At 31.5% G+C, this 26,642-nt stretch overlaps 1 protein-coding gene across 5 annotated transcripts in view; it reads right to left on the reverse strand.

Annotated features, from left to right (window-relative positions):
* The window catches only part of LOC129972515 (protein unc-13 homolog B-like), a 496,213-nt gene that overhangs the window by 28,452 nt on the left and 441,119 nt on the right, over positions 1 to 26,642 (reverse strand). For all 5 annotated transcript variants that reach the window (XM_056086676.1, XM_056086675.1, XM_056086674.1 and 2 more), the window contains 11 exons: positions 23,263 to 23,304; positions 22,114 to 22,241; positions 20,038 to 20,153; positions 18,567 to 18,632; positions 14,032 to 14,129; positions 12,091 to 12,241; positions 8,135 to 8,203; positions 6,755 to 6,844; positions 6,398 to 6,669; positions 4,533 to 4,618; positions 1,367 to 1,493 (listed from right to left, as the gene is read on the reverse strand). In XM_056086676.1, coding sequence (XP_055942651.1) covers positions 1,367 to 1,493; positions 4,533 to 4,618; positions 6,398 to 6,669; positions 6,755 to 6,844; positions 8,135 to 8,203; positions 12,091 to 12,241; positions 14,032 to 14,129; positions 18,567 to 18,632; positions 20,038 to 20,153; positions 22,114 to 22,241; positions 23,263 to 23,304 — 1,245 coding nt within the window. The remainder of the gene's footprint in view (positions 1 to 1,366; positions 1,494 to 4,532; positions 4,619 to 6,397; positions 6,670 to 6,754; positions 6,845 to 8,134; positions 8,204 to 12,090; positions 12,242 to 14,031; positions 14,130 to 18,566; positions 18,633 to 20,037; positions 20,154 to 22,113; positions 22,242 to 23,262; positions 23,305 to 26,642) is intronic.

A 26,642-nucleotide genomic window follows, 5' to 3' on the forward strand; every position in this document is an offset into this window, starting at 1 on the left:
ATAAAACTGATATTTTGGTCATTTTTCAGTGTAATAAAGTCCTGCAATTTTCACTTCTTATAAAGAATTAGCCGCCTTTGGTGACCAGCTGGCTCGCCTAGATTGTTGAATTTTTAGGTTATTAAACGGTTAATATGAAATGTACTTTTTTAAAAAAATTTCTGTTCATTTGACACGATTTAACAAAAAGACTTTAACTGAATCATTCTGCAACAAATTACAGTGAGTACAAATTAAAAGTGTATATATTATGAAATATAAGTGGAAGTGAAAATCCTATTTCGGAATTAACGATAGAGAAAAGTAATTTTTTTTATCTTAATTTTAACATTAGCAAAAGCACGCGATCGAATATTTTGATGGATGAGTTTGAATTTTATAACGTTAAAAAAGCAACTGAAGGGAGCATTACTCTTTAAAAACCTTTTCACAAACCAAACCTAACCTAACATTAAAAGTATCGTGACATTATAAATTAAATTTGAAGAATTTATTAAAAGTAAAGAATAAAAAACTGTATACAAATGAAATCGATATCATTAAAGAGGTAACTTTTTAAGTTTTAAGATAATACGAATTTTTTTTGGGGAGAAATTAACAGTTTTGAAAGTTATTTCTTTCCAGTAGGTAAGTCATTGCGTGTGTCCATAGTAATGGTTAAGCCTATTTTCACTTTCGATAAGTAAACGTCTGATTAAAGTTTATTTTTTAATTTTTTTTTTCATCTTCTGACTGAATGGTTTCATACGGTGAGCAGCATTTATAATATGATAATTTTATTTAATAAGTGAAGTGTTGAATGAAGTGCAGCTGTAAAAACGCTGAATAAAGCAGTCTGCTGAAACTTTCGTACATCGATATGTTACATTTCATTGCTGACATTTCGTAATAAGAGCGGTTTCTGTGCTACATACGAAGCGATATATTATATATATATATATATATATATATATATATATATATATATATAAATGCATTTTGACAGGGATATTTAAGAGTTATTCATTCATGTTTCAAGATAAAATTTATAATATTATTTTACAAAGTATGCATTCCTGCTTCTTAATTCAGGATTCTTCTATTTCGTAAACTAAACGGCATCTATAGACTGAAATTAATTTTCATATTCTCCATAGAAAAAAAAAAAAATCAACTATTTTAACAATTAAAGAAAAATGTCTCTCCTCAGTGGTATAAAATCATCAAGCACAGGAAATTTATATATTTTTTAAACATTTGATAGTCATCTTATTGAAGAAAGGATTCCATAATTATGATTTTCCAGTATCAGAAAGAATGAATTTGCACAGTTGGAAAAATGACCTTCTGCAAAATAACACGAAAGGCAGACGAGAGAGGTACTCACGCTGGGTATTCAGGTACTGTATCTTTGTATGGAGGGACATCTTTGACATAATTGTTATAAAACCACTTCACCTTGAAGTGGAGGTTCATGTAGAGGGAGCTCTTGCACAGCCGCCGGACTTCGTGCTCTAGAATGGAAACAGAAGACAATCGACAACACATTTCGTAAAAATGAATGGAAAACAATTCCTTTAAATGGCAAAATATTTGATGTTTTTAATAATATCTTTTTTTTAACCTTTAATAATCTGCATTTTACTTTTTCATGGAAAAACACTCCCCAGATTCTGATGAATCTCCACGCTCTAAATTGTTCCGGAATGAGAAGGTGTCTATCTGTCTGCCTGGTAGCTCAATAATTAAAAAAAAAAAACATCTTGGCAAGCTGGAATCAAAGGCAGATTCCTTTACATCTAAGTTACTATTTTCGCATTCATTTCAATCCTTAAACAAAACCAAAGGGAATTAGTTTTCCAGAAACATTCTCGAATAACCTCCAATTAATTCCCCCCTCCTTTATCTTCACATAAAATTATAGACCTTGGATAAGGCCACGAATACCTTGGATGGCGTCCACTAACGTCTTGCAAAGTCATTACAAATTACAGATCTAGTGATAATTACAAAATACAGATCTTTGGCATGGATCTACCGTTTCTACTGAATCTATTTTGATGTGTTTTAAACGCCTTGTTTGCAGCCCAACCCCAACATCAAAATTTGACATGGAACTGAAATTGTAATAACACGACAACGAATTTCATTCATTTAAGCCATTTGTTTATGAATAATCGCATTTATATGTATGATAAAGTATGGACTGACAGATGGTAACCTCTTGACAGATTTGGTTCAAAATTTGCTAATTTAAATCCCTATTTCAGATGTTTAATCTGTCTACCAAATTTTATTTGCATAGCTCTTTGTGTTTTGTAATTACTGAGTCCATTTTTACTCAAATAGTCAGGTAGACAGAATTCCTCTGAACAGAATTTGCTCAATATTTGATAGAAATCTACAAATTTGGTGAAAGAACCGTATATGAAATTTCATTTATCTACCACAAAGAGCTTTTGAGTTATGTTTGTTACAGACAGCCATAATGCCAAAAATATGTTTTTTTGGACTTAGGATGGTCCGAAACGAAGAGTTTAATCAAAATTTCGAGTTTGAATTTTTTTGACTATTACAATGCCTTCTATATACTTTATTTGCGTTGAAGTAAAATGAAATATTGAAGTAACCATAGGTAATGTTTATATTGCTATCGAATAATTTATTATTTATTAAAAAATAAATAAAATCAAAGCACAAAAATTGTAAAAATAATATACAAATCTAGGCGTGTTACAAAGTTTATATTATTGAAAAGCTTCGAAGTTTTTAGTAAATGCCAAACGTTTGTATTAGTTGGCAAGAATTGAAAGTTTGTGTTTGCATTTTAAACATATTTAAAGATAATATTGTAATAATATTGCAAATATTGTACTTTTAATGAAATGCAAACAGAAACGTCTTATGATAAAATGTACGTATTTATCATTTGATTTTTCATTTCTATTGGAGGAAAAAAATCGTCCGCTTTTCTTAATTAATATAAGAAATAATATCTTACTGCTGCGCATTTAAATATAATTATTAATCGGAGTAAACGGAAATTTATTCTCACTTTTTAAAAAAAATATTCTTCAGCACTATGTCATTGGTAAACTTTAGGCTTTACCGCACGTTATTAATGAGCATAGTCAATAGATTAACATGATATCTTTTCCCATGTTTTTTGGCGATTAATTGCTATTAGCAAGTTAATAAAAGTACCTATACTTGGGTAAAATTCATAAATATTGCCTTTTATTATTACCATATTTTTTTTAATAGAGTATATTCTCAGAAATTCGGCAGACATCAAATCAAAAGACCGCCAAATTCACTAAAATTCCGGAATAACAAAGCTCATTAAAAGAAAACATATAAAGGACTAAAAAACAAGCAGCTTCTAAAAATTTTTAAGCTGGTCGTTTTAATAATGCTTTCTTTAAAACATTCCATTTTTTTACTTAATTAGTTTAATTCAAACTTTTAATCTTTACTCCATGTGCATTTAAAAATTGCACATGCATTAAATATGCAAAAATTACATAATTTAAAGAAAAGTAAAAGTTTCATTTAAATTCTTTTCAAAACTGGCAACATAAATTGCAGATGTTAGAAACGGAATAGAGCTTGAAAATCACTTTTTAGCTCCTAACTTTTAAGATTTTGCAGTTATCGAAAAACTTTGAATACAAAAGTTGTTCGTCTTCACGAGGCGCTAATTTGGCTAATTGGATTTATTTTTCTATCTTAAATATTAAGACAGTTATAGTGAAATCAAAATTTCAATTCCCAAACCTTTTCCACACCTTTTGAGATAGATGGCCCATTTATCAACTCATCTGAGATTTTTACATTTCTAACAACATATTCCAAGCCAGTTAAAATTCAAACAAAATTGTTCTAATTACACTGTTTACAAGATAACATGGGCAAGGCGTTATACGCATATATATATATAAACTTTGGTTTTGGGCTTTTTTGGAACGAAGGGTGGTTTTGGGTTCTAGGTACCATGATCAGTGAATTTTCCTGAAGTCTTGTCATGAGAACCGAACCATTGCAATAGGTGATCTTCTTATAGGAATCTACATACAACGAAATTAGTCAGGCAGATGGTCTTCCCACCAAAATTTTAGATTTCCGTCAAATTTTGGGTGAAATCCGTTGAAGCTTCATTTTCTTGTTTATCCATTCGTAATCTTTCGCATTTATATTTAGAAAAAAAAACCCTCACAATTTATGAGGATAAAATTTGGTATTTATCATCGTAATTGTAACACATTTCGGATCTTATTGGATATCTGCCAGTCAATTTATAAATAAGTAATTTTGGAACTCAAAAATAATAGTAGACAAATAAATGAAATTTATCATGTCATGAAATTGTAGATTTGTGTCAAAGTTTGCACTCAGTAGGTCAAAGAAATGGCATTTCAGTTACATATTATTCAATATACTTTGACGCCGTGGGAGTAGCTGGAAGGAGTCTCTGATTCAATTTCCTTATTTTCGGAAGAAATTTTTTAGAAATTTTTCTGTTCTATTAAACTGACTAGATGTTTTTTACTTACCTTCCAGGGCATACTTCATGTCCACAGCGAAAAGACTCCACATGGTGGCCGCGCTCAGCTGACCCACATTGAGCTCCTGAGGAAACCTGCGTAACAAATAATAACTTTCAATGATCCGCTCACTTTAACTTGAATGAGCGATCTTTAAAGAGTTAGATGTTCGCCCTCTTCGGAAAATGCGTATGTAAATTGTATGGCAAAAATTTAACGGTGACGAGTATACTTGTCAAACACAGAGTATTATGTGTAATATGAAATTATGTTGTAATGAAGTGACTGTTATTTTTTTATTTCAATAATCACATTTATTTCTTTACTTAAACTAACATACATTTTTTTGCATATGAACGAAAAGAAACATAAAAATGAATTTATTATAATTTGCAGTTAGAGAATGATATTGAGCAAAGCATGGTATCCCGGTTTTGATCATCCCGGTTTTTATTACCAGGTACGACCCTTATTGAGTAGTCTATAAAACAATTTATGGTTGCCCAATTGCTTCTGAGATGATTAATACAACACAGCGAAACATTTAAGAAAAACAATTCGTTCCTTTGATTTCGACTTGATCTCAAAATATTGTAAACATCTTAAAATTTACGAGTACGTTTGAGGTTTTACTAAAATTGTTATTCAAACTGCAAATTGTCACTACTTATTACTCCTGACGAATAAACTCGTCACAACGCAAAATTTACTTTTTCCATGACGAGTATACTCGTCAAAAACAGTTAATTGGATAAGAAAGAATGTTTCTAGCACTTATTAGGAATCATAAAACGTAAGGTGTAGTATAAAAACAAAAATTTGGTTCGATATACGTGGCTAATTAGAAACGTTCATTGGAATTTATCTTCTTTATTGCACTCCATAGCGAAACTACGATTCATGCAGGTTATTAGTAGATATAATTAACTGGCATCTTTGTAAATATCTGTTTTATTTCTCGAATACGTCTACTGTTAAACATTTTAAACTATCTATGTTTGTTTTAAATCATAGTTTGCCAGCAATATATTGTTACTTTTTTAAAGCATCATTTATATGTTTAAAGAAGCTAAAAAGTCACGATTCACTACCGAAATGAGAGTTGGAAATATTCCTTGCAGCGGAGATATTCCTTGATGTTGCCCGTAGATTCAAATAAATGACAGGAAATTCAATGCCCACGATATCGTTCACAACTGAAATACATGACCTCATTCCGAATTTTATTTTAAAGGATAAGGATGGGGCACTAGCCAGCGATATAAAACATCTTATTATTTATGTAAAAGTAGCAAACAAGTAAATTTATTGAAAAATACTTAAGTTCCACAAAGTGTATCTCTAGTTTGGCATTGATTCCCTACTGTTTTCTTTAAAGTAAGGTGTCTGCCAAGATAAGCCTATGGACATTCTTGAGGATTTTTCAAAGATGCATTTTTATTCAGAATATGACGGATCTTTAATGGATGATAATACCACCATCCAACTTGACCAATATTTCGAGAAAAAAATAGCAGCAACGATGACAAGCCATACCAGAACACTATCTATTAAAATTTTGACATCAAATTTCAGTACTTACATAGCCAACAACTGGGATTTAGGAGACTATTCGACAAAAAAATTGATGAATGCAGAACTGTCATTCCGCGTTCATATACACATCAGGAAGTAAAGAAGATAAGATTTATAATTCATCGATCAGAGTACATTTGTTTAAGTTGGTTATCCAAATGCAAATTTATAATATCACCGATTTTATCTCATACGTTAAAATGAATTTTACATTTTCCATGATTTCCTTACTTTTATATCAAACAATATTTTGTGCGAGGGATAGTAAAAGATGAATGAATGATATCGGATGAACTCACTGGTTGAGAACGGGCGTGTAGCTGTTCCTGTCCTCCTCTATCACAGATACCATGAGCGCGATTAGCTTGTGCCAGAAGTCGAGGCTGTACATGTTCATGGGGCCGTGGTCCTCCCCTGCCTCGCGGTTCTTTTCCTGGGGATCCACTTGGAACTCCCGACTGTACAGGTCGTAACAGTTGTCGAACAGGAACTGGAAAGTAGAGCGGAGGCACGCCTTCACGCAGTCCTTGACCACGGTGCTGGCGCGGGGAGGGCTAGACAGTTCTTGTACCTGTCGAAAGGAATTTCACACATTTGTAAGACAGGATATGTAAAATACAAATTTTTGATCGGAAGAAAGACTGAAAAAATCCTACCTTCATCCTAAAGAAGGTGATGCTAGTTAATAGATCAACGGTGGATTTTAAGTCTTGAAGCTTTTCGGGGCTGGATGCAGGGAAATTATTCTACAAGAAAATGAAATCTCAATACATGTGGCAACAGCATGAAAAAAATTGTGAAATTTATTTTTTAATAAACAATGTACCGAATTCGACGCACTGTTTCACCATCCATAATTGCACCAGGAATTAAAAAAAAACTTCTATGTGCCTTTATGCCTTTCAAAAATTATAAAGCAAAATGTAATGCATATATTCCAATACTAGGACGCCATTTTTCGAACGTTGATCTAACTTTTGTTTCAAAACTAACCTTTATTTTAGAACATTAGGCATAAAAGAGCGTAGGCCTTTCTTGAATTTTCTTAATCTCATATATTTACTTGGATGAAACTTATGCTTTATCAAATGTTTAATTTTCATTTAGCTTTATGAACAAATGATATTAAAATTCAATTCTAAGAAATAAATTGACTTTACATCCAGATAAATTCGAAAGATCCAAATACATCATACTACATTCAACAACAAAAGATTTTTATAGTAGTTGAAAACAACATATATATATAGTCTTAATCTAAATTAAATCCTAATTCATTTCCAAATTTTTATGTTAATTTAGTCCATATTAACTTCAGGCTAAAATGTTCTCTTATATCCTGATCAAATTACTACTATTTTATTTAATTAATGCTACACGCGCTGGATAAAAATGCTCACTTCTGCATTTTCTTACGTTTCGAGTGAAGGAATAAAAATCTTTAATACACATTCCTTTAAAGATACCTAAATTTCCCTATCCTAAATCGAAAGGTTTCAAAGAAATCCCTAAAAAAATCTCATTGTAAAAACCATTGAAGAAAGAATTTTATTCTCTTTTACTCTTGTGTAGCGATGTAGACAGATGTATTTCTGACCACTTATTCTTTGTATATAATATATTTCTCGGGATTGAATAAAGTTTCTTCTATTCGGCAACAACAAAAAGAAAATGTTTATATATGCATTTGTTACTATTATTATTATCGAAATGAATAAAGTGGATTATCAGTAGCAAAGGCTGTTATCACCGAATGCGAAAGAATAAGAGTTAATAAACATGAAAAAACTTAAGAAAGCGCTTATTAAAAACAGTTTTTTTTTAATTCAAAATTTTCAGAGACGGACACTTGCTCTCTCTCTCTCTCTCTCTCTGACACACATACAATAAAAAGAGCACCAGCAGCATTATTAATATTTAGAAATGAAAATTGAATCCAAACACATTCTACGACGATAAACTTAGTAACATTGTTCAAATTGAAGAATATAAAATGGAAGTAACTTTAATGAAATGTGATAGAGAATGCTACTTACTCGATACATGGATAAGTCAATGCGTAGTGAATTATGCAATTGGTCCAAAAGTTTCACGAATTTTTCTTTCTAAAGAGAGGAAAATCTTTTATTAATACAAAAGGTAAATAATAATAATTATAGTAAGCAGTTTTTTCGCCGTTGTCGCGTCATTGATTGAACTATTATTTCCAAAAATAAACTTGTCCATATAATTTGTGAGGCACTACAACAAATCATATAAAAAGGTAATAGATTTTATTCAAAAATAATTAAGAGAGCAGACATAATGAAGGCGCAGGAATCTGATTACGATGTCAATTGAAGGAATGTTTCTTACACATAGGGATTGCAATACCTGACCAAAAGTTCAATACCGGTATTCGGTATTTTCTAGATCTTAACGCCGGGATACCGGTTTTAATACCGGTATTAGAAATTTTAGAAAAATAAAGAAGACACAGGTTTTTTTTTGTTTTATTTGCAAGTTTTATTAGGCAGTGTAAATATCACAAAAAATAATTTGTATACTGTTATAAATTATAACAGTATATAAAGAATCACAAAAAAGTAAAGGAACATCTTATTCATTCAAATAAAAAAAACCTATTTAGTCTGTGGTATTATTACAAATTTTTGAAATGTGATCTTAAAAAACATAATGCATCAATTGTACTGTCATTAAGCCTGGAATGTAATTTTGTGCAAAAAGTACCAGCTGTCGAAAACGCTCTTTCGGCATCTACGCTAGTTGGTGGTACTGTTAGCAATGCGCGATATACTTTTTCCAATATTTGCCTCTAATCTCTCATCTTCAAATAAACCGATTTCTCGTCGGATGGTTTTGGATACAGCTGATTCATGTATTGTATTTTGGTTTGTTGATTTTTTTTGTTGATAATTTTATTTTTTGTTCAAGAGACAATTCCTTTTCACTATCGATATTAGTGTCATCATAATCTTCGATAATTGAACCGAATTCTTCTGAATGTGGATAGGTTTCTGGATAAAAAAATTTTAAGAAATTTACTATAAACTTGATCAGATTTGAATCGGTTAGGTTCTTTTCTTGTTTTTCATTTTCATTTTTAAAATCATTATAATTATATAAATACCGTAAGACATTTTCTATTTCGGTATGCCTTTCATCTGTGCGATTTTTCAATGTAATATATAATTTTTCAGATAGTGATGTGTGCTGTTCTTTCAGTGACTGCAACATGAAATTTATTGTCGCATTAGCTGTTAATAAATTAGAATATTTTCGACTTAATGATTCAACAGAAAGTTTTATTGAAAGTAGAGCTGATAAAATTCTGGATATTAAGTCGAATTTACTATCTGAAAAATTAATCTGCAAGTATAAGTCGATTATTGCTTTTTGGATTGGATTTCTCAGTTTCAAAAATCGTTCCATTATTAGGAGTAAACTGTTCCAACATGTTTTAGAATATGATATTAACATAGATTATGTTTTATATTCAGTTAGTATATATTTTTGTAATATGGCATTTTTTGTAGGGAAACGTTTAAATATCTTAACAATTTTTCGAACTTTATAAATTATAGGAAGTAATTCTTGAAGGGTTAATATTTCATTCTCATTAGCAATATCTTCTTCAGCTATTACATTGTCATTATCTTCATTGTCAATATCACTCTCACTCTCTTCAAAGTCGGAATCCAAAGTTTCTTTATCTACAATATTTGGATTCTTCTGTTTTTTTTTTTTTTTTTTTTTTGTATAATACATCTATTACTCCTAATTGAATTCCATGAGCATAGCACAATTGCTGATTTTCATCAATCAACTTTCCAACTTTTTTGCATAACTGTTGTTCCATCAGTCCTTATGGATACATAACATAACAATAACATATAAAAAAAGAAACATTTTAATAAAAAAATAATTACCAAATTTTAAAAACAGAAATTTTTCATTTATTTTTCATAATTTAATATTTATGTCTCTTATATTAAATAAAAATTGCTCTGAAATCTTTTACTGTGCATTAGTACCTTTTTCCTTCTGTATAACTAATTTTCTGTATTGTTTACGTCTCATAAAATCGCGAGTCTTCATTGTTAAATGTAAATATCTCCCCCTTTTATCTTTCCCCTCATCCCTATTGTGTGGAATTAAACCCATCCTAAAGCATGCGCAAAAGCGCGGAGGGTTTTACAATTCGTTGTCAAAAAGTATTTTATCACTTCTCTTGATTGTACGATGCAACTTTGTATACACAGATGAATTAATTTCGCCCGTTAGAGAGACATAAAAACAAAAATGTATACTATTTTGCTATGTTAACGATCCCTGAACACATAGTGGAGACAATTTAAAAAATCTTTCTAGTAAATACCGAAAATACCGGTGTTTAAACTTGTGAATACCGGTATTACAAAATTGTACAAATGGCTCAAAATACCGGTATTCGGTATCCCGGTATACCGGTATTGCAATCCCTAATTACACAACATTCACATATGTAACTTCACAAGGGTACTACAATTATTTTTTGGTTAAAAATTATATCAACAGGAGGAATTATGGCGTTTTATTGTGAGACTTGAGAGGGAAATCTTCTTAAGGGACATGATCAAATTATTAGTAAAAAAGAACACTCCGCATAAAATTTTCTTTTGCACATAATGACGAAAAAGGGATTCGAAACTCTAGTCGTTGTCTTGCGACTATTTTAAGCAAAGTTTTTTCGCAGTAGCTTCTGAGGGTAAAGACTCCTAAGCCCCCGAAGGCAGAAGTCTGACTTCTAATTCATATGAAGATGACACACCCACTCACGCGTCACAACCAACCTCACGCGTCCAAAATTAAAATTTCATAGTCCTACCGAATAACGGAGGAAATATTCTAAATACTTTCATATTTAGAGATATTTATTTCCATGTATTTTCACATTTAGAGGCATTTCGGTTTATTCTTTCGCCATATTTATAAATCTTAATTCGATGTTTGGGTTTGACTACCCATCGGTTAGTGAAAATCCATTTAAATCAGCAAGAATGATCTGCTCAAAACCTTCTCGTATACTCTGTAATAAAGGTGTCGTTCCAGAGAATGTCTTGCACGGCATTAATGGACAATAATTATAATATTAACCTCTGGCATGAATTTTGGCAATTTTACTGATTCTATCGCGCAACTAATCCCTGGCATGCGATTAATAATACTTGAAATTCAAATTTGTTGGAGACGTGTTTTTAGACACGTTTAGACGGGACTGACTGAAATTACAATTTGATACAGAACTAACTTGCAATTTCAAAATCGTAAACCAGATTCGATATATTTAAGTCACTGTGTTTTTGAATAACTGCGTTTGTATGTTTCTGAACGCACAGGTCAGCAGACGGTCAATTTTTGTTCAATCTGGCTAGAAATTAGGTAGGTGTTTACCACGTAGAAGTTAAATCTGGGTACCAAATTTTATTCATCTCTCTTTCCATTTTGCAGTTATCGAGTTCATTTATATTCGTACAGCTGGACAGACTTCTTCTGAATGCATTTTGCTCAAAATTTGATAAAAATCTACAAATTCTGTCTAGGATCCATACAAAATTTCAACCCTCTAACTTAAAACGTTTTTGAGTTATCTTTGTCACAGATATACAGACAGACATAATACCCCCCCCCCCAAAAAAAAAGTTTTTAAATTCAGGGAAGGCGATATTCGTCACAATCTCGAATTATAATTTTTTGAAGATTACAATACTTTCTTATACGAGAAAGTAAATGGAGCAAAATTTATATTTACTATATTATTAAATGTAGAAAATTAAACAAAAAAATTATATTATGTATAATGTTACAAATATTACAAAGTATAATTCGAAATCCGAGCAGTCGTTCACTGTCTATGCCATTCCAAAGTCACTGGAGCAAATGACTTTTTTTTTTCTCTGTTTTCTTTTCTGAAAGAACGGATTAGAGGAGAATATGAAGAAAAGCGTCTTACGCCGAAATTGGAGGCAGCGAACCTATCACTAGCGGAGACGGCGGAGGAGGCCGCCGTGTGTGCATAGTAGGCATTGATGTTGGCGAGCAGGGTGCTCATCACAGCGGGCACCCCTTGGCACATGTATTTGGTGGAGAGGCAGTGGAAGTGCCTGCGGGACGAGAAACACTCAATGAGACACAAATAACTTTAATAATAAATAAATAATAAATCTAATAAATCTAAAAGATCTAATAAATAATAAATCTAAAAGATCTACTAAATAATAAATCTAAAAGATCTACTAAATAATAAATCTAAAAGATCTACTAAATAATAAATCTAAAAGATCTAATAAATAAAAAAAAAATCTATAATCATAATTTCAATAAATTAGCCGTCTTAGGCGATCAGCTTGTTCTCGCAGATTATGACTTTAAGAGCAGTTAAATATTAATGTAGAATGCACTACAAAAAAACTCTCCTTTTTTATATAAAACCATGAATTTAAATGAATAAATCAAAACAAATTTTAACGCTTGCAAATTAAAATTTTTTTATATACTATGAAATAAAAAACGGGACTGAAAACCCTGCGTCAAAATAAATGTCCAAAGAAAGCGTTTTTTAAAATCTTTATTTTAACGCGTTTGTAAAGCACGCAATGGAATGCTTTGATGAATAAGTTTGAATTTCATGAACATCAAAAATTGTTACAAACTATGCATTATATTTTTAAAAAATCATTAAAAATAAAGAAAAGATTGTGCGGAGATGAAACTAGTATCAATAAAAAAAATATTTTTTTGAGTTTTAAAATAATGCGAAAACCATTTTTGTGAGATTGATAGTTTTGGAAGATACTGTCATCAGTTTTCATAGATAAGTCATAACAATTACGTATCTGGTAATCTGAATCTTATTTTCTTGCTCTATTAAATTTTATTTGGCACTTTTTTCTTGATTTCTTTAAGTGAGTAGTTCTTCTGAGTGAATAGTTTTATCCAGGTGAATAGTTTATTCTAATAGTAATCTTCAGCGTCGTTAATTAGCGAGCGCTGAATTGAATGCAGTTGTAAAAACGTTAAGTTAAATAGCCTGAAATGCTCACACAATGTTTTGTTTACATTTGACTGTTGCCATTCGATAATATGTAATATGAGCGATTTCTATACCACATACGTTAGCGTTGTATATATAAAGATGAATGATTTTTACAAGGAATTCTACTAAATAATTTTAAAGCTACTAATTCAAATTCATTTAAAAGCGATACAGTTTTTTAAGGCAGTAGAAATTAGAATATTAAAATATGGTATTGGAAACATTAATTGAATTTTAAAATTAAGGATTTATGGAAAAAGTGAGAAAGATCATTATTTTATTGCATAAATAAATAATAATTATTTATTATATGCAATAAAATAAATAATAATTATTTATTTATTGCATTATGCTGCTGCTGTACATACTTTACATACTTTATGCTGCTGTTGATGTATTGATGTACAATTGATGTATTGAGTATCTCACATCCTGGATGTCTTTGAATATTATAAATCCAAAGTTAACGAAATGTTTTGACAAATAAAACAAATTCGAAATTTCTTCTTTGAATTATAGCTGTATTTCGGTCTATTGACGAGTGGGTAAAAAACACTTCTTATTTATTATCATCTCTTTCAAGAACACATTCATTAAAATGTGATTTCTTGAAACGGCAGCAATTTGTGTTGGTTTATATTCTTATCGTTTCTTTTCTTTCTATGATTCTTATTTATGCAGATAGGGTATTTTTTAAATCATAAATTTCTCCCAGTGGATTATTATTAATAATAATAATAAAATTTAAGTCAAAATCAAGCTTTAGTATGTGTGTAAACACATCAAAAGGCAAGGCAGTTTAACTCGCTAGAGTTTTTTAAGAAAATATTAACATAGAGAGCTGTTGAAAGTACTCACGTCATAGCTTGATAAATGGATTCGATACCGTATCTCATGGCAAATTCGTCAACTATGTCTTGAGCAGGTTGATCGAAATAAACTTTCCATGCATCATCCTGGAAAAAAAAATCGAACTTCAATGTACTTAAATATTTAAAAAAATGTATTCTGTGTGCCTGCAATTTTTTACTAACTACTTGCATTTCATATAACTCAAATGTGTATTAGGGTGTCCCATAAGTTTCTTTCATACCCTGACTTTATCTATGCATATTCTGATGATGATTAGGTGTGTGTGCCAAAAGTGGCGTTACACCGGTAAAAGCTCATAAATAAAATTAAAGAAAAATAGAATTTAAATAGCTATCAAAAGACTAGCTATTCAAATTTTTTTTTTCATAATCTTGTGTACTAGAAGCTAGACACAGCCAAAGAAAAAAAAAGAGCATAAAAAGAAAAAGTGGAGAGGTCTAAATGGCCCAAGCAGAAGAGTACATAATATTCCAACAGCATCATTGAAGCATAATTTGTAAATAATAAAATTTGCCGAAGATAGGCAATTAAAAAATTTAAAAAGCAAAAAATTAGCAAATTAAATAAACACGCGGGTATATCTATTAACCGATTGTGGCAACAATTTCAGTTTTCTCAGAACTCTTTTAAAGAACATTTCTTTTGTGACAGTCTGTTTTGAAACCATTTTCTACGCCGATCAATATGGTTAGGAAAAAGCATTTGCTTCCTTTGGATAACTTGCTTGGCTTTGGATTGATATGTTTAAATTACTTCAAAAAATTAATGATATGTTCAATTACTTTAAAAAAATGCAATTGTGCAAAGCATTCTTAAGAGATAACGGATTTTGCATCAAATCCAGGTCTTAGTCTAAGAACAGAAAACTTTGAACTATCGCCTGAAGAATGTTCTTTAGTTCATTTGAAGGGACTAGAAAGATGCATTCTAGAAGGAACTCCTTCCTCAAAGTGAAAAATACAGCAAGCCATTTGATAAACTAAAAGCAGCCTTTGTAGAAAAATAGTCAGAATTGGAAAACCGACGGGACTTCACCATCACGACAATGCAAAATTGCAAGCTATAGTAACTGTAAGCAAAAAGGTGCTTCGCTTTGATTGGGATATTCTATCGCATCCTCCTACTTATCAGATTTCGTTCCACTATTTCTTGCTTTTGTCATTAAAAAAAATTCTCCACGACAGACGGTTCCAATACATAAACGAAAATAAAACACGGCACGACAAATATGCTGCAAGTAAATTCCAACAACTTTGGCGAAGCGTTCTGAGTGATCGGAATAAGTGACAGAGAAGAACGGTTCATAAATAAAGCAATAAATCAACTTCAAGCAATAAATGTCGCATATTCATTTTGCATTTTAAAAAAGAAATTTATGGGGCACCCCAATATTTGTTAACAACGAAAATGCAATTATGACATAAATTACATAAAAATTTCAAATGATGTGGATACGTTAGTTTTTTAAAAGAAATTAAACGTTTGAATGTTAGTACTTGGTATTACATGTATATATTCGAAAGCCATTCATATTAGGATTACTATTTACACTATGCAGGATGATTATAAAATGCTCGACCGATATACGACAGCCTAGTGAATATGCCATTCGTGGCAACAGAAATAAAATATTATATGGGAAATGGTCAAGTATGATGAGGTAGGCAAGGCTGCTTAATCTCCCCAGAAACCATAAAAAAACTACGAAAATATACAGTTTTGAAGCTCAATTGTAGATAATTCCAGGACTGATGTTACTTGAATGTTGCGTCTTGCCTTTCAACTTGAACAATATACCTGTTTCAAAATAATCGCGCAACGAAATGATAAAACTTTTATTTAAATGGACCTTAGACACATTTCTAGTCTACAGCAGAAATCATCGGCTGCATCAAGACCAGTATTCTGAGTGAGTTGGATGAGACTTGATATGTAAATCTGAAGACATTTGCGATTGATTTTATTCTGGATGACCTTCTGTTCCAATGAAGGTTGAAGCCGTAGCGCATCAAGCAATAAGTGGAGATTGTGTTGGAAACGCAGGAAGAGCTTCACGAGTGCAACTGACGGTCATATAACTGTTTCAGAGAGTAGCATTTCTATGGTACGGAAAATTTTGCGCTCTGTTTTTTATATACTTATGTATTTGCATCAGTATGGATAAATATTCACCAACTAAAGAAATAATTATTCAGTATGATGCCAATAATTGCTGGCTTTAACGCATTCTGTGAGCCGATGAGGCACACTTCTTGTTTATTTATAGCTTAAATTCGAGGAGCTGAAAGCATTCATTTCTATAATGTGATGTTACACGAAGCAAGTATGGGACGAGATAGCAAAAACCTTCATCGTTGGATCTTAATTTTTGAAGAATTAGTTTTTATGAATTAATGTTGTTTCAATATCCTTTCCTTTTATGCACATATAAAAGAGTGTTATATTGATACCCTTTAATACATATAAAAGGGTATCAAAAAAGGTTTAAAAGGTATATTAATATCCTTTTTGAAGCGGCTCTTGAATTGCTATGGGATGGATCTCGTAATTTGCACCGTCAGGTTGAATGAGGACAATATTTGATCAGGCAACTACTTTCTAAATTTTTACACCACATTATGGGAGGATATATCGTCCCGCTTGATTTACCGAACACTTACTGAGGTTTTATTGTGGAATCGGTTTTGAATCTGGATACTTTTGGTCCCAATGACCGTACCACCAACCATCGAGACCCAAGTTGTTTTGAAGAGATTATTTTTTTTCAAGGGCCACCAGCGTATGACAGTAACGAGTGTTCTTTATGAATCAATGTTGATTAATTACGTCATTCCCGAATTGCACTACCGAAACTCGCTATATGAATGACATCATATGGATGCAAAATGGCATTACATACTAAAAGAGCCTTCTGTCAAATGTTAGTTAATACAGTGTTTTGTTATTTTCTCCTGTCATTTCATGTTCCTCTAATGCCCTCTGATTTGTCTGATGGGGATTTCTGACTGTAAGGATATCTGAAATCAAAAATGTAGGCATCAAGTCCGTAAACAGCGTAACTAATTTGAAAGATACAATCTAACGTGAGATTCAAGTAGTTATCATATACCGCGTGCAAAATAACAATGCATACGAGGACAGGCACATCTAAAATGTCAGAAACATAAAAATATTTGCTTTAATATTGTTTCTCTGTTTTTCATTTCTTTCCCTTGAACAAGAGTATCATACATCTGCAAAGTTTCTTTTGCAATCATCTTGCGCGTTAATCTTTTAGTCGTCCTTCTTAATCATCCCTTAGTCGCAATATCTAATCATGGACTATACATCTATTATCTCATTTTAATGCATCGTAATCTATTTTTTCTTAGAATACTGATTTTATTTCTCATTATAATTGTTAAAACTGAAATGTTATCAAAATCAAATCAACAGATCATAGCAAAGATTTTATATCAGCGAAATGTAAGTAATTGGAGGAGAAAATCTTTATTAATCATTTACACGAATATCTCCTTTCAGGCACCATTCATAATGATGTATCATTTTGATTTTTTATTTATTCTTTAATTTCGATTGTTAAAAATACCTACAAGCATAGGTTAATTTTCCGGAGAAATTCAACTTGAAACCATTATATGAAGCAACTCCTTGTATTAGATGAATAATTATGCATCGAATTACTTTTCCGAAAATAAAAATAAATGGGCGGCAGGTACGTCCTCTATCACAGATTGTATGAGATGGAAGAGAAAAGGTCACGCAAAACAATTAGAGAAATTCGAAGCAATTCTTTATATCTCCAATTCCGAAAATATGACTGGAAGTGGAAACCGAGCACGAAATCTGGATTCACATAAATGCTCAATCAAGTGGATGGGAGGGGGATGAGGAGTCCAGAGGAGATGTTTTCATCGTCATGGTCTTCCAACCATTCTTGATCGGAGTAGATAAGTGAGTTGTCATCTTGAATGAATGATAATTCTCCAAGGAAAAATGAACAAACTTAGTCGATCAGAATGCTATGGTAAGATTCGCTAGTTATTCTTCTACAAAAGGAACGAGTTGTCCGCGCCAAGAAGTAAAGGAGCTGGTTCCGTATGTAATTGTCGACCGCAATTGGAAGGGGCCATCTCCACACATATTCTTTGCCTGTAGTTTGAAAGAGGGTGATTACAGTTTTCTGAAATCAGATTAGATGCTTCCACTGGACAGGGAGGACTACTTAGTGGGACCAGCCTCTATAATCTCTATTTCGTATTATATTATCATCCATCAGCACATTGCGACCTTGGGATGAATGTTGTTCTGCCTATCATATTTTACTAATGAAAAAAGGCTTTGAAAACTATCCGTGCTTTAAAAAATTTCTATTATACCTTTCTATTGTTTATTGTAAAAATAAATTTAATTAATTATTAATAGCTTACAAAACAATTTACCAAACTTTTAATTATTAAAATTGTATTATATTTCTTAAAAAGAAACTAAAGGACGTTCCAAACAGATAGTTTACTTACTCCTTTGGCTTCAGGCAATTTTACATCTCCGTTTTCGTTTTGTTCACACAGATAATGGAAAAGATTCTGAAAAAAAAATCCAGTTCTAGATATTCTCACAAAAATGGAAATACTTTGTTTACATATATGAAATAATTTAATCAAGGTGATAAACAAACAGGGAATCTTTATTAATGGTCTGGTTTTATTGCGTTAACCATGTTCCTCACTATATTTTTTGCATTTGTTAATCTTCCTTGCTTAATCAACAGAAAGGAGTATGGATTCCTGGGTCTGTAATTTGATATAGATCAACAATTATGATGTCAAGACCATATACCAAGATTCATCTATTTAGCGTGTGTTTTAGTATTGTCACATTCGCATAGCACGAATAGGCAGGTTTTTTTTCATAAGTTCAGCCCTAAATTTAATACGGATCTAAAATTATGCTAATAAAACTATATACCAAATATTACTACTCTAGCTCTTTGTATTTCTGAGTAATATAGACAGACATAGGCAGAAAGGAATAGGCAGACTGTGTTCAAAGGCGTCGTCCAAAAATGATCGAAGCATTCAATTTTGGTATAAAGACCACAAATCAAATTTTATTTTTCTAATTTTTTGTTTTGAGATAATTTTGAATTGTGTATTACTTCAGTTGTTCGTGGACAGGCATAATTTAAAAATTGGCATTTTTTTTTGTCGTGAGAGTCATCTATTAAAATTTCGAGACTAAATTTTCTATCTATTATGAGATTTTCTATTGAAATACGGGAAATTAAAATCCTTGTAGCAACTTACTGATCTTTAGAAAATACTATACAATTACATGCAAATATGCTGTAAAATTTCGAAATGACACAGATTAGCAGGATGTCCAAGTCTTTTATGACACGAATCATTACAGCTAGGGAGTGCTGCACTTTATTTCTCGTTCATTCAGCTTCCAGAATTTACGAGGCAGTTTAAAGTCTAGGTTGTATCAATACACTTAATTCATAACGATCTCATGCGAGACTCAATTTAACTTTTACAACCTTCTCGTAACGATCGCCGACGACACTTAATGAGGATAAATGAATGGGAAGAGCTTCAGAAAGTTCCACGACTGAATAAAGTTTATATTCTTAATGAGTTACATTTAGAAAGTCTTGATGGTCCGATTCGCTGCTAGTAGAGAGAGCAGTCAAGAGTTTCCAATCCAACTATACAGACCTATTTCATTAATGTAGGCAGCGGGCAATTAGTTGTTTGTTTCATATGAACACAGAGGTGTATAGATACATTAAGTAGAACAGCATCACAGCTGTTCTTGTCTGAAATTCCCTCATAAGAAAAATTTCAATGATATTGGAAAGGTTCAATATTTTGAAGAAACACCATTATTACAAAGATTATACCATAAATCAAATCAAGATTAAGAATTAATTATTTCAAAGAGAAACTGATGCGAACTGAATAAGAATGAAAGAATATGTCCTCTCACCTCATGTAGGCATGTGTACTGCACATGGTAAGGAGCGACTTTCTCCTCTCCCTTGATTTCTACGCTAATGTGCAGCCGAATGGCACCCGATACGGCAGACTTGTCCGTCCTCTTCTCTGAAAGAAAACAACATTCATGAGGTAAGCAGATTTGGGCAAGAAGGTTGTCCTATTTTCTCAATTCAGTGAAAGATTAATTTAATCGTTTAAAGAGAGTATTTTCATTCTAATGATGTTCCAAATTTCTTTAATCCAAAATTACAGGATGCTAAATCAATTCAGATTTACAGGGTAAATCAAAACTATTTACTTATTTTTTTTACAGTGGAAATATAGCTGCAGATGCTATGCTAGAAGAATCGCAGTAGTCGTGAAATAATGACATGATCTGGATATTTATGACGGCGATTGTCTACTAGAACATGGTTACATTTACTCCATGGATATCGTGTAAATTCTGCCGCCGAGTCAACAGGTACATTTCAAATGAAAAATATGCCATATTAGTAGTCCAAATTTTAATGCTAGAGCCATTGTAGTGCACTACGTTACTTTGCTACTCATGAGTTTTCAGACACTCACAATCTCCAGTTACATGCGTCTAAAATGCCACAACATGAAAATATAGCTTCCCTCAATGAATAAACTAGGGAGGAAAATCAGTATTTTCAGCATCCTTTTGGAAGTTGTTTTGACACAAATATTTAAGTAAGAATAATTTATCTGTATATGAGCAACAATCCAAAGAGGCCTCCTCTTAGCTGTTACAGGAACTTACAAGACCACGTCGATGGCAGCATTTCAGGTGATCCTTGTTCTACACTTAACTTCACCTCCCGATACAGATGCAGAAAAGAATGACCGAACTTTACAGGTTCCATGATATGTCAGCAGTTCATGATATATCACTCAGCAACTCGTATTAATTTGAATACAGAACTGCAAGTTGGTTGACATATCTCTCTAAACATATTCCAATCATACCAGATCTCGCTGGAAGACAGTGGTTCACAAAATTCAAGATTTGCATACATGCATCAATATCGTTATCTGGAATCGGGGCTGCATATTGTGTCATTGAGGCACACAATAGTAGCAGATCACTAGGTTGAAAAAATACAGTCTTACAAGTACTCGTAATCAATAAAGAAGTCTTTTCTGCAAATTCACTCCTCTTATCAGAGACAATCACTACTTACACCGACATTAGAACAAGCATACAAATTTCGCTTTTCAAAATCCAATAGCCAACAAGAAAGATACATTCTCCTTTCTCTTTGGAAATTCCAGTATTCAAGTCTCACGAATCAAGGAGCATGTAGTTTATGACGGAAAAGTGGCAGACAACATAGCCAAAACAGTGCCTAGCTCAAACTCAAAATATTCTGTGGTGGCAAAAATAATGGGATACCACCTAATAGCGTGTCGGACCTCCTTTTTTGGCAAATAGACTTGGTATATGGACTGAAAAACTCCTTGGAAGTCCCTAGCAGAAATACTGAACCATGACTGCGAAAGTGTTGCGGGTGCACGATTTTCTGTACCAACTGACCTCTCGATTACGTCCGAAAAAAAATGTATTTTTTATCCAGCAGAATTTATTTGACATATCTGAGAGATTATCTCATTCAAAAGAAAGGAAAGAGTGCCTAAATAAATTATTTTTAAAAGAGATTTTGTAATGGTTAAATATGTCAAAGAATAAAGTAGACAGAAATAAATATTTACATCGTTAAAGTGTCGAAATATTCTTTAAACCCTATTAAGATATCCTTTTTACATTTTCTTCTTTTCATTGATTTTATTGTAAATAAAATTCCCTACAATGATAATTTTTAAAAATTTAGACAAGAATAGATATTTGATTTTAAGATCATGTGCTCTACTAGAATTTGAAAAACGTTAAGCTCAGTCGACAAAATTATAATTTGTATCGATCTTCTTTTATATGCAAATGTTTGAACTGAAGCAGAAATACTCGTTCAAACAAATAAGAACACTTGTATCGAAAGAGTTAATTGCGATAAAACAAGTCAGAAACAGTTATTGAACAAATATAAGGGGATTGAGGCCATACCTAAGTTGTACCAAACGTCCATTTCGCCGCTGAGTGTGCGTACTTCGATGATGGTTTGACCCAAGAAATCGTCCGACTCCCTCGTCAGCTTTTGACGAAGTTTAGACTTTAAATCGTTGTCTTCGTCCCTGAAAACATGATAGTCTTTTTAGAATTTTTCACGCAACAATCATTCAGAATTATTCGATTCAGATTCTGAAAGCGAAACCAAAACTTCAAAATTCCTGGAAGCGGTAATGAAGAATAAGGAATTAATCAATGAGTTTTAGGATGGGATGCCTAAAATATAAATGAAAATGAATTTCTTGTCAGATCTGAAGAAATAAGTGATAATGTTTGACCCTGGACGGCAATATGCCATAATAAATATATATATTTTTAAAATCTTCTGTCTATATATTTTAAGTTTTAACAAAAATTAGTGGATTTTTTCTTTCCTATGATATTATTCATCACAGCTTACCCAAGCAGCAAGAGTGGTAGCCAAATGATTGCATGAGTCGGGTATAACTCGTCCGTATTTCGCCATTGCATTCGCGCGACATCGGATTCTGACCATATTTTTTTCTGTCGCCTATGAAAGTCGCTTTTTCATCGGGGCGAACTCCCATGGCGACTTTGTGAAAACGGCCTGTTCAAAGTAATCGGCCCGCAATCACCTTCGATGTCTGAAAAGTCTCTTTTCCTATGCGGCGCTATAGTTAGGCTATAGGCTAACTATAATTCCTTTGCGATATAATTTTTTAATGTCATTCTTTTAAGTTTTCTTGATTCCTATATTTTTGTTAATAATAATGATTCTCTACTTTTATTACATTAATGAAAGCTATATCTTGAAATGCTTTTAATATTTATTATGACCTGTATCTCAGTCCTTAATATATTATTTAATGATAGCAAATATTTTTGAATTCTGTTATAATTTTAGCTTAAATTAACTATCAAATGAAATTAAAGTTTAATTAAAATAAATTGATTAGCCAATCATTAAGCTCTGAAAATATTAATATATTTCCGTTGGATAAATGCTAACATACAAAATGTCAGACCTCTAATGTCTTAGGAAATGAATAAAAAATAGATTACAAAATATTTTGTAATCCATGTTTTAAGCAAAATGAAATTAAAGTACATTAAAATGAAGCTTACCACACTCGTACTTTGATGCGATCGGAGGAATTATGGCATTCGCTAGAAGAAAGAGAAAAAGGGAAATGCATACTCCATGATTGAAACAACAAGCATTCACATAAAACAACACAAAATAAATAATATATTTTCTAAGAAAGACAATATTATAAAGATAGCCCTCATTCAGTAAGAGAATCCGCTTTCGTCTCTGAGAACCAGTTCTAAAAATAGCATTTATTACTTAAGCAGTAAGATTAGTCTGCTATTAATTATTAACTGTTATTACTAATTATTAACTGTTATTTGTTATAATTTAAATATTATTATATTATAATTTATAAAAAAATTAATGATTTATGACTCAAGCCCATTTTTATTTACAAGTATAACATATACAAAGAGAAAATATTGTATTAATCAAAAAACAAATTTGACAAATCTCAACATTTCAGACTTTCCAGAGTCCATAAAGCTCAGTTCGGGAATTATGTCTATCTATGAGTCTGTGAACATTATAGCTAAAAAACAAAACAAACAGCTTAAAAAGTCTTGAACCTGACAAATGGGTTGCGTACTCTTTGCAACACATTTATAGATTTTCTGTCGAAGAATTGATTGTTTATTGGTCTGTACGTGCAATTGCGATAATTTAAAACACATGAACTTTGTTTGTGTAACAACGTATTTTTGTGGAGGAAAGCATTTTCTCGGACTTTCTTTCCTCTCTCTCTATATATATAATGAGAGCTTCATTACAATTTATAATTAATTTATCCTCTAAAAAATATGTCCTGTATTTTTAGCTTCTGAGTTGCGTGGGATTGTATTTTTCTCACGGAATGCATTGATTCTCCAAATGCTGCGCTGGCAAATTCTTTTGTCAAACTATATCAGTTCAAAATATTTTCTATTTCCGTACTTTCTGCCTGCTTCTTCTTACGCTACAGAGTACTTAATAGGCCTTTGACAAAGAATCCTTATAGTGTATAAAAATTGGACTATTTCCTTGAAATTATAAAGAATAAAAATCATTAAGGAACCCCAAGACTCTTGCTTCAAATCAAATATTGTTCCTAAAATCATATTTTGCATGCATATAAATGTATATATTGCATTGATAAAAAATATATTCTATGCACAAAATAAAACTATAGATGCGTTAAATAATATATAGGAATTTCTTTTAAATTATAAAACGATATTTGAAAACTGGCATGAAGATCAAGCTGAAAGCTCAAATTAGTTTAGTTCCAGTTACTTTCTTGTCATCGATATAGTTTTTCCAGGAGAGGCCTCAAAATAATTTAGGGCTTGTGGCCTTATATTGTCATAATACGCCACTGTCCACACAATAAAAAATGACTGAATTCAATACTTCTCCCTTTTTTAAACAGAGGAAGATCCTATCATAACTGCATCTCAACCAGCTGTTAATGTATCTAAATAAGAAAAATTTCATTTCCCTTTCCAAAGTGCTCCATTTAGAGTGACAACAATGTCACCTAGAACACGGCTTAATAGTTTTCGAATGAAACATGGACACATTTGTTACGAATCAAGAATAAATTGCTGGGAATGTTGCTTTAAAAATATTATTGATATTGATATTATTTCTTTTTTAGTTCCATACTATGAAAATTCGTCAATAAAAACAAAAGTAATTCCTGAGGAAAAATCAAACTATGCAATAGGAGTGGATCGACCTGTCAACAATGTAGTGCAGTGCTCCATAGAATCAAAAATGCGGACTTATTTAAGTTTGTCATTATTAAGGAGGGAAAACATTATGCGAGAGTTGCAAAAGTGGAAACGGAAGAAGTCACAGTGAAGCGAGATGGAAAATGTATTTGCAAAACCAAGTATTGATAATGCTTTCAACGCAAAAGTTGTCCAAACTGACACTTGACAAAACCCTATTTTATTTCTCAGATCAAAATTCCCTATAAGGAGTTGGTAAAGACAATCCAGCAATTTACCTTGGTAAAGAATGAGACTTGGTAATTAATATGTTTTAAAATTTACAGTGCAATGAGATAGGTACAAAAAACATTAAAAGTTATTAAAAAACTGTTATTAGCGATGTTCGTAAAGCGACTCCTCTATTTAGTTGATTTGACAATCTCTTAAATAAAAAAATAAATAATAATAAGCAATGCGAATGCTTGAAATCGCTTCTAATTTGTTCCAAATATATAAATATGAAGACGATTCATTTTTTAAAAATCAAAATAAAGCCTTTTGTGGGATTAGATCTCTTTCGCCTCTCTGTATGAGGTGGAGAAAAAGGATTTAACGAACGGATTGTGAGAAGAAAAGTTTAATGACGTGTGACTGTGATATGACATGAATTGGTTGATTGTAAATCCTTGCAACTCTCATGTTTTTTAACTCTAGACTCCCACTTTAGCGGAGGCACTTTCATAACGAGTGATCCGAAGGTGATAGCTTAATATTTTTACTGTAACAGTGCGGAAGTTGGCTGCACTTAAATAAGGCGTTCTGTCGTTGTAACTATTTTCAATCTTAATAAATATTAAAGATATTTCGTGCATTGAAACATTTATGATTAAGCATGTGCCAAACAAACTCGGAATTTGTGCTTCCAGTCCATTTGAGAAACGCAAATAAACAAATTACATACGCAACTACTGTGACAAAGCTAACTGTGCATTTATTATCTGCCAAGAGTGTAAAAACAAAATGTTATCACTTTTCTGTTTTTTAATTGAAATATTATAATAATTCTCCAAATTATGCGAATTTATTTGAAATAAATAAAGGGAATAAAAAAACTTATTTATTCTTAATTTATAGTCTATGAGCTGAATGATTAGTTACAGATTAACATTTTTTTGAGTTTAATTACCTAGAATTAATGACAATGTGTACCAAAGATTTTAAATCGGATATTTGTTTCTGGTGATTACACATTAACATGTTGATATTTGCAAGTCGATTTTTCTACGGTTTTCTCATAAATATTTTCCTTTCTAATGATGCATTTTCTCTAACAAAGACTATTCAAATTCAAATTTTCGAACTTTTAAAAAGTTTATAAAATAAGATTAAAAAGGGAAAAAAAATTCTTATAAATAAGAATATGAACTAATAAAATGAAAAAATAAGGCATATAATTTTTCCCGGAAAAATTAAATAAATATACTGATGTAAAGACAGTTATATTCAAGAAATTAAAAATACAATCGTTCATTCATTCATCATTGGTAGAATGCTTGAACAAAAAATTTGAAACTGAGATTAATTTGAGAATTTGAAGAGGAAATCAAAAGACTAAACGTGGGATTATTGGTGAATGGAATTAAAAGTGATAGACATAATGACACAGTTTCGATCTGATGATGAGAAAATTGCCTTGTAGTGATGTATTACATCAGATT

The sequence above is a fragment of the Argiope bruennichi genome, chromosome 6 (genome assembly GCF_947563725.1).
Source record: "Argiope bruennichi chromosome 6, qqArgBrue1.1, whole genome shotgun sequence".
In the NCBI taxonomy this organism is placed as follows: Eukaryota; Metazoa; Arthropoda; class Arachnida; order Araneae; family Araneidae; genus Argiope; species Argiope bruennichi.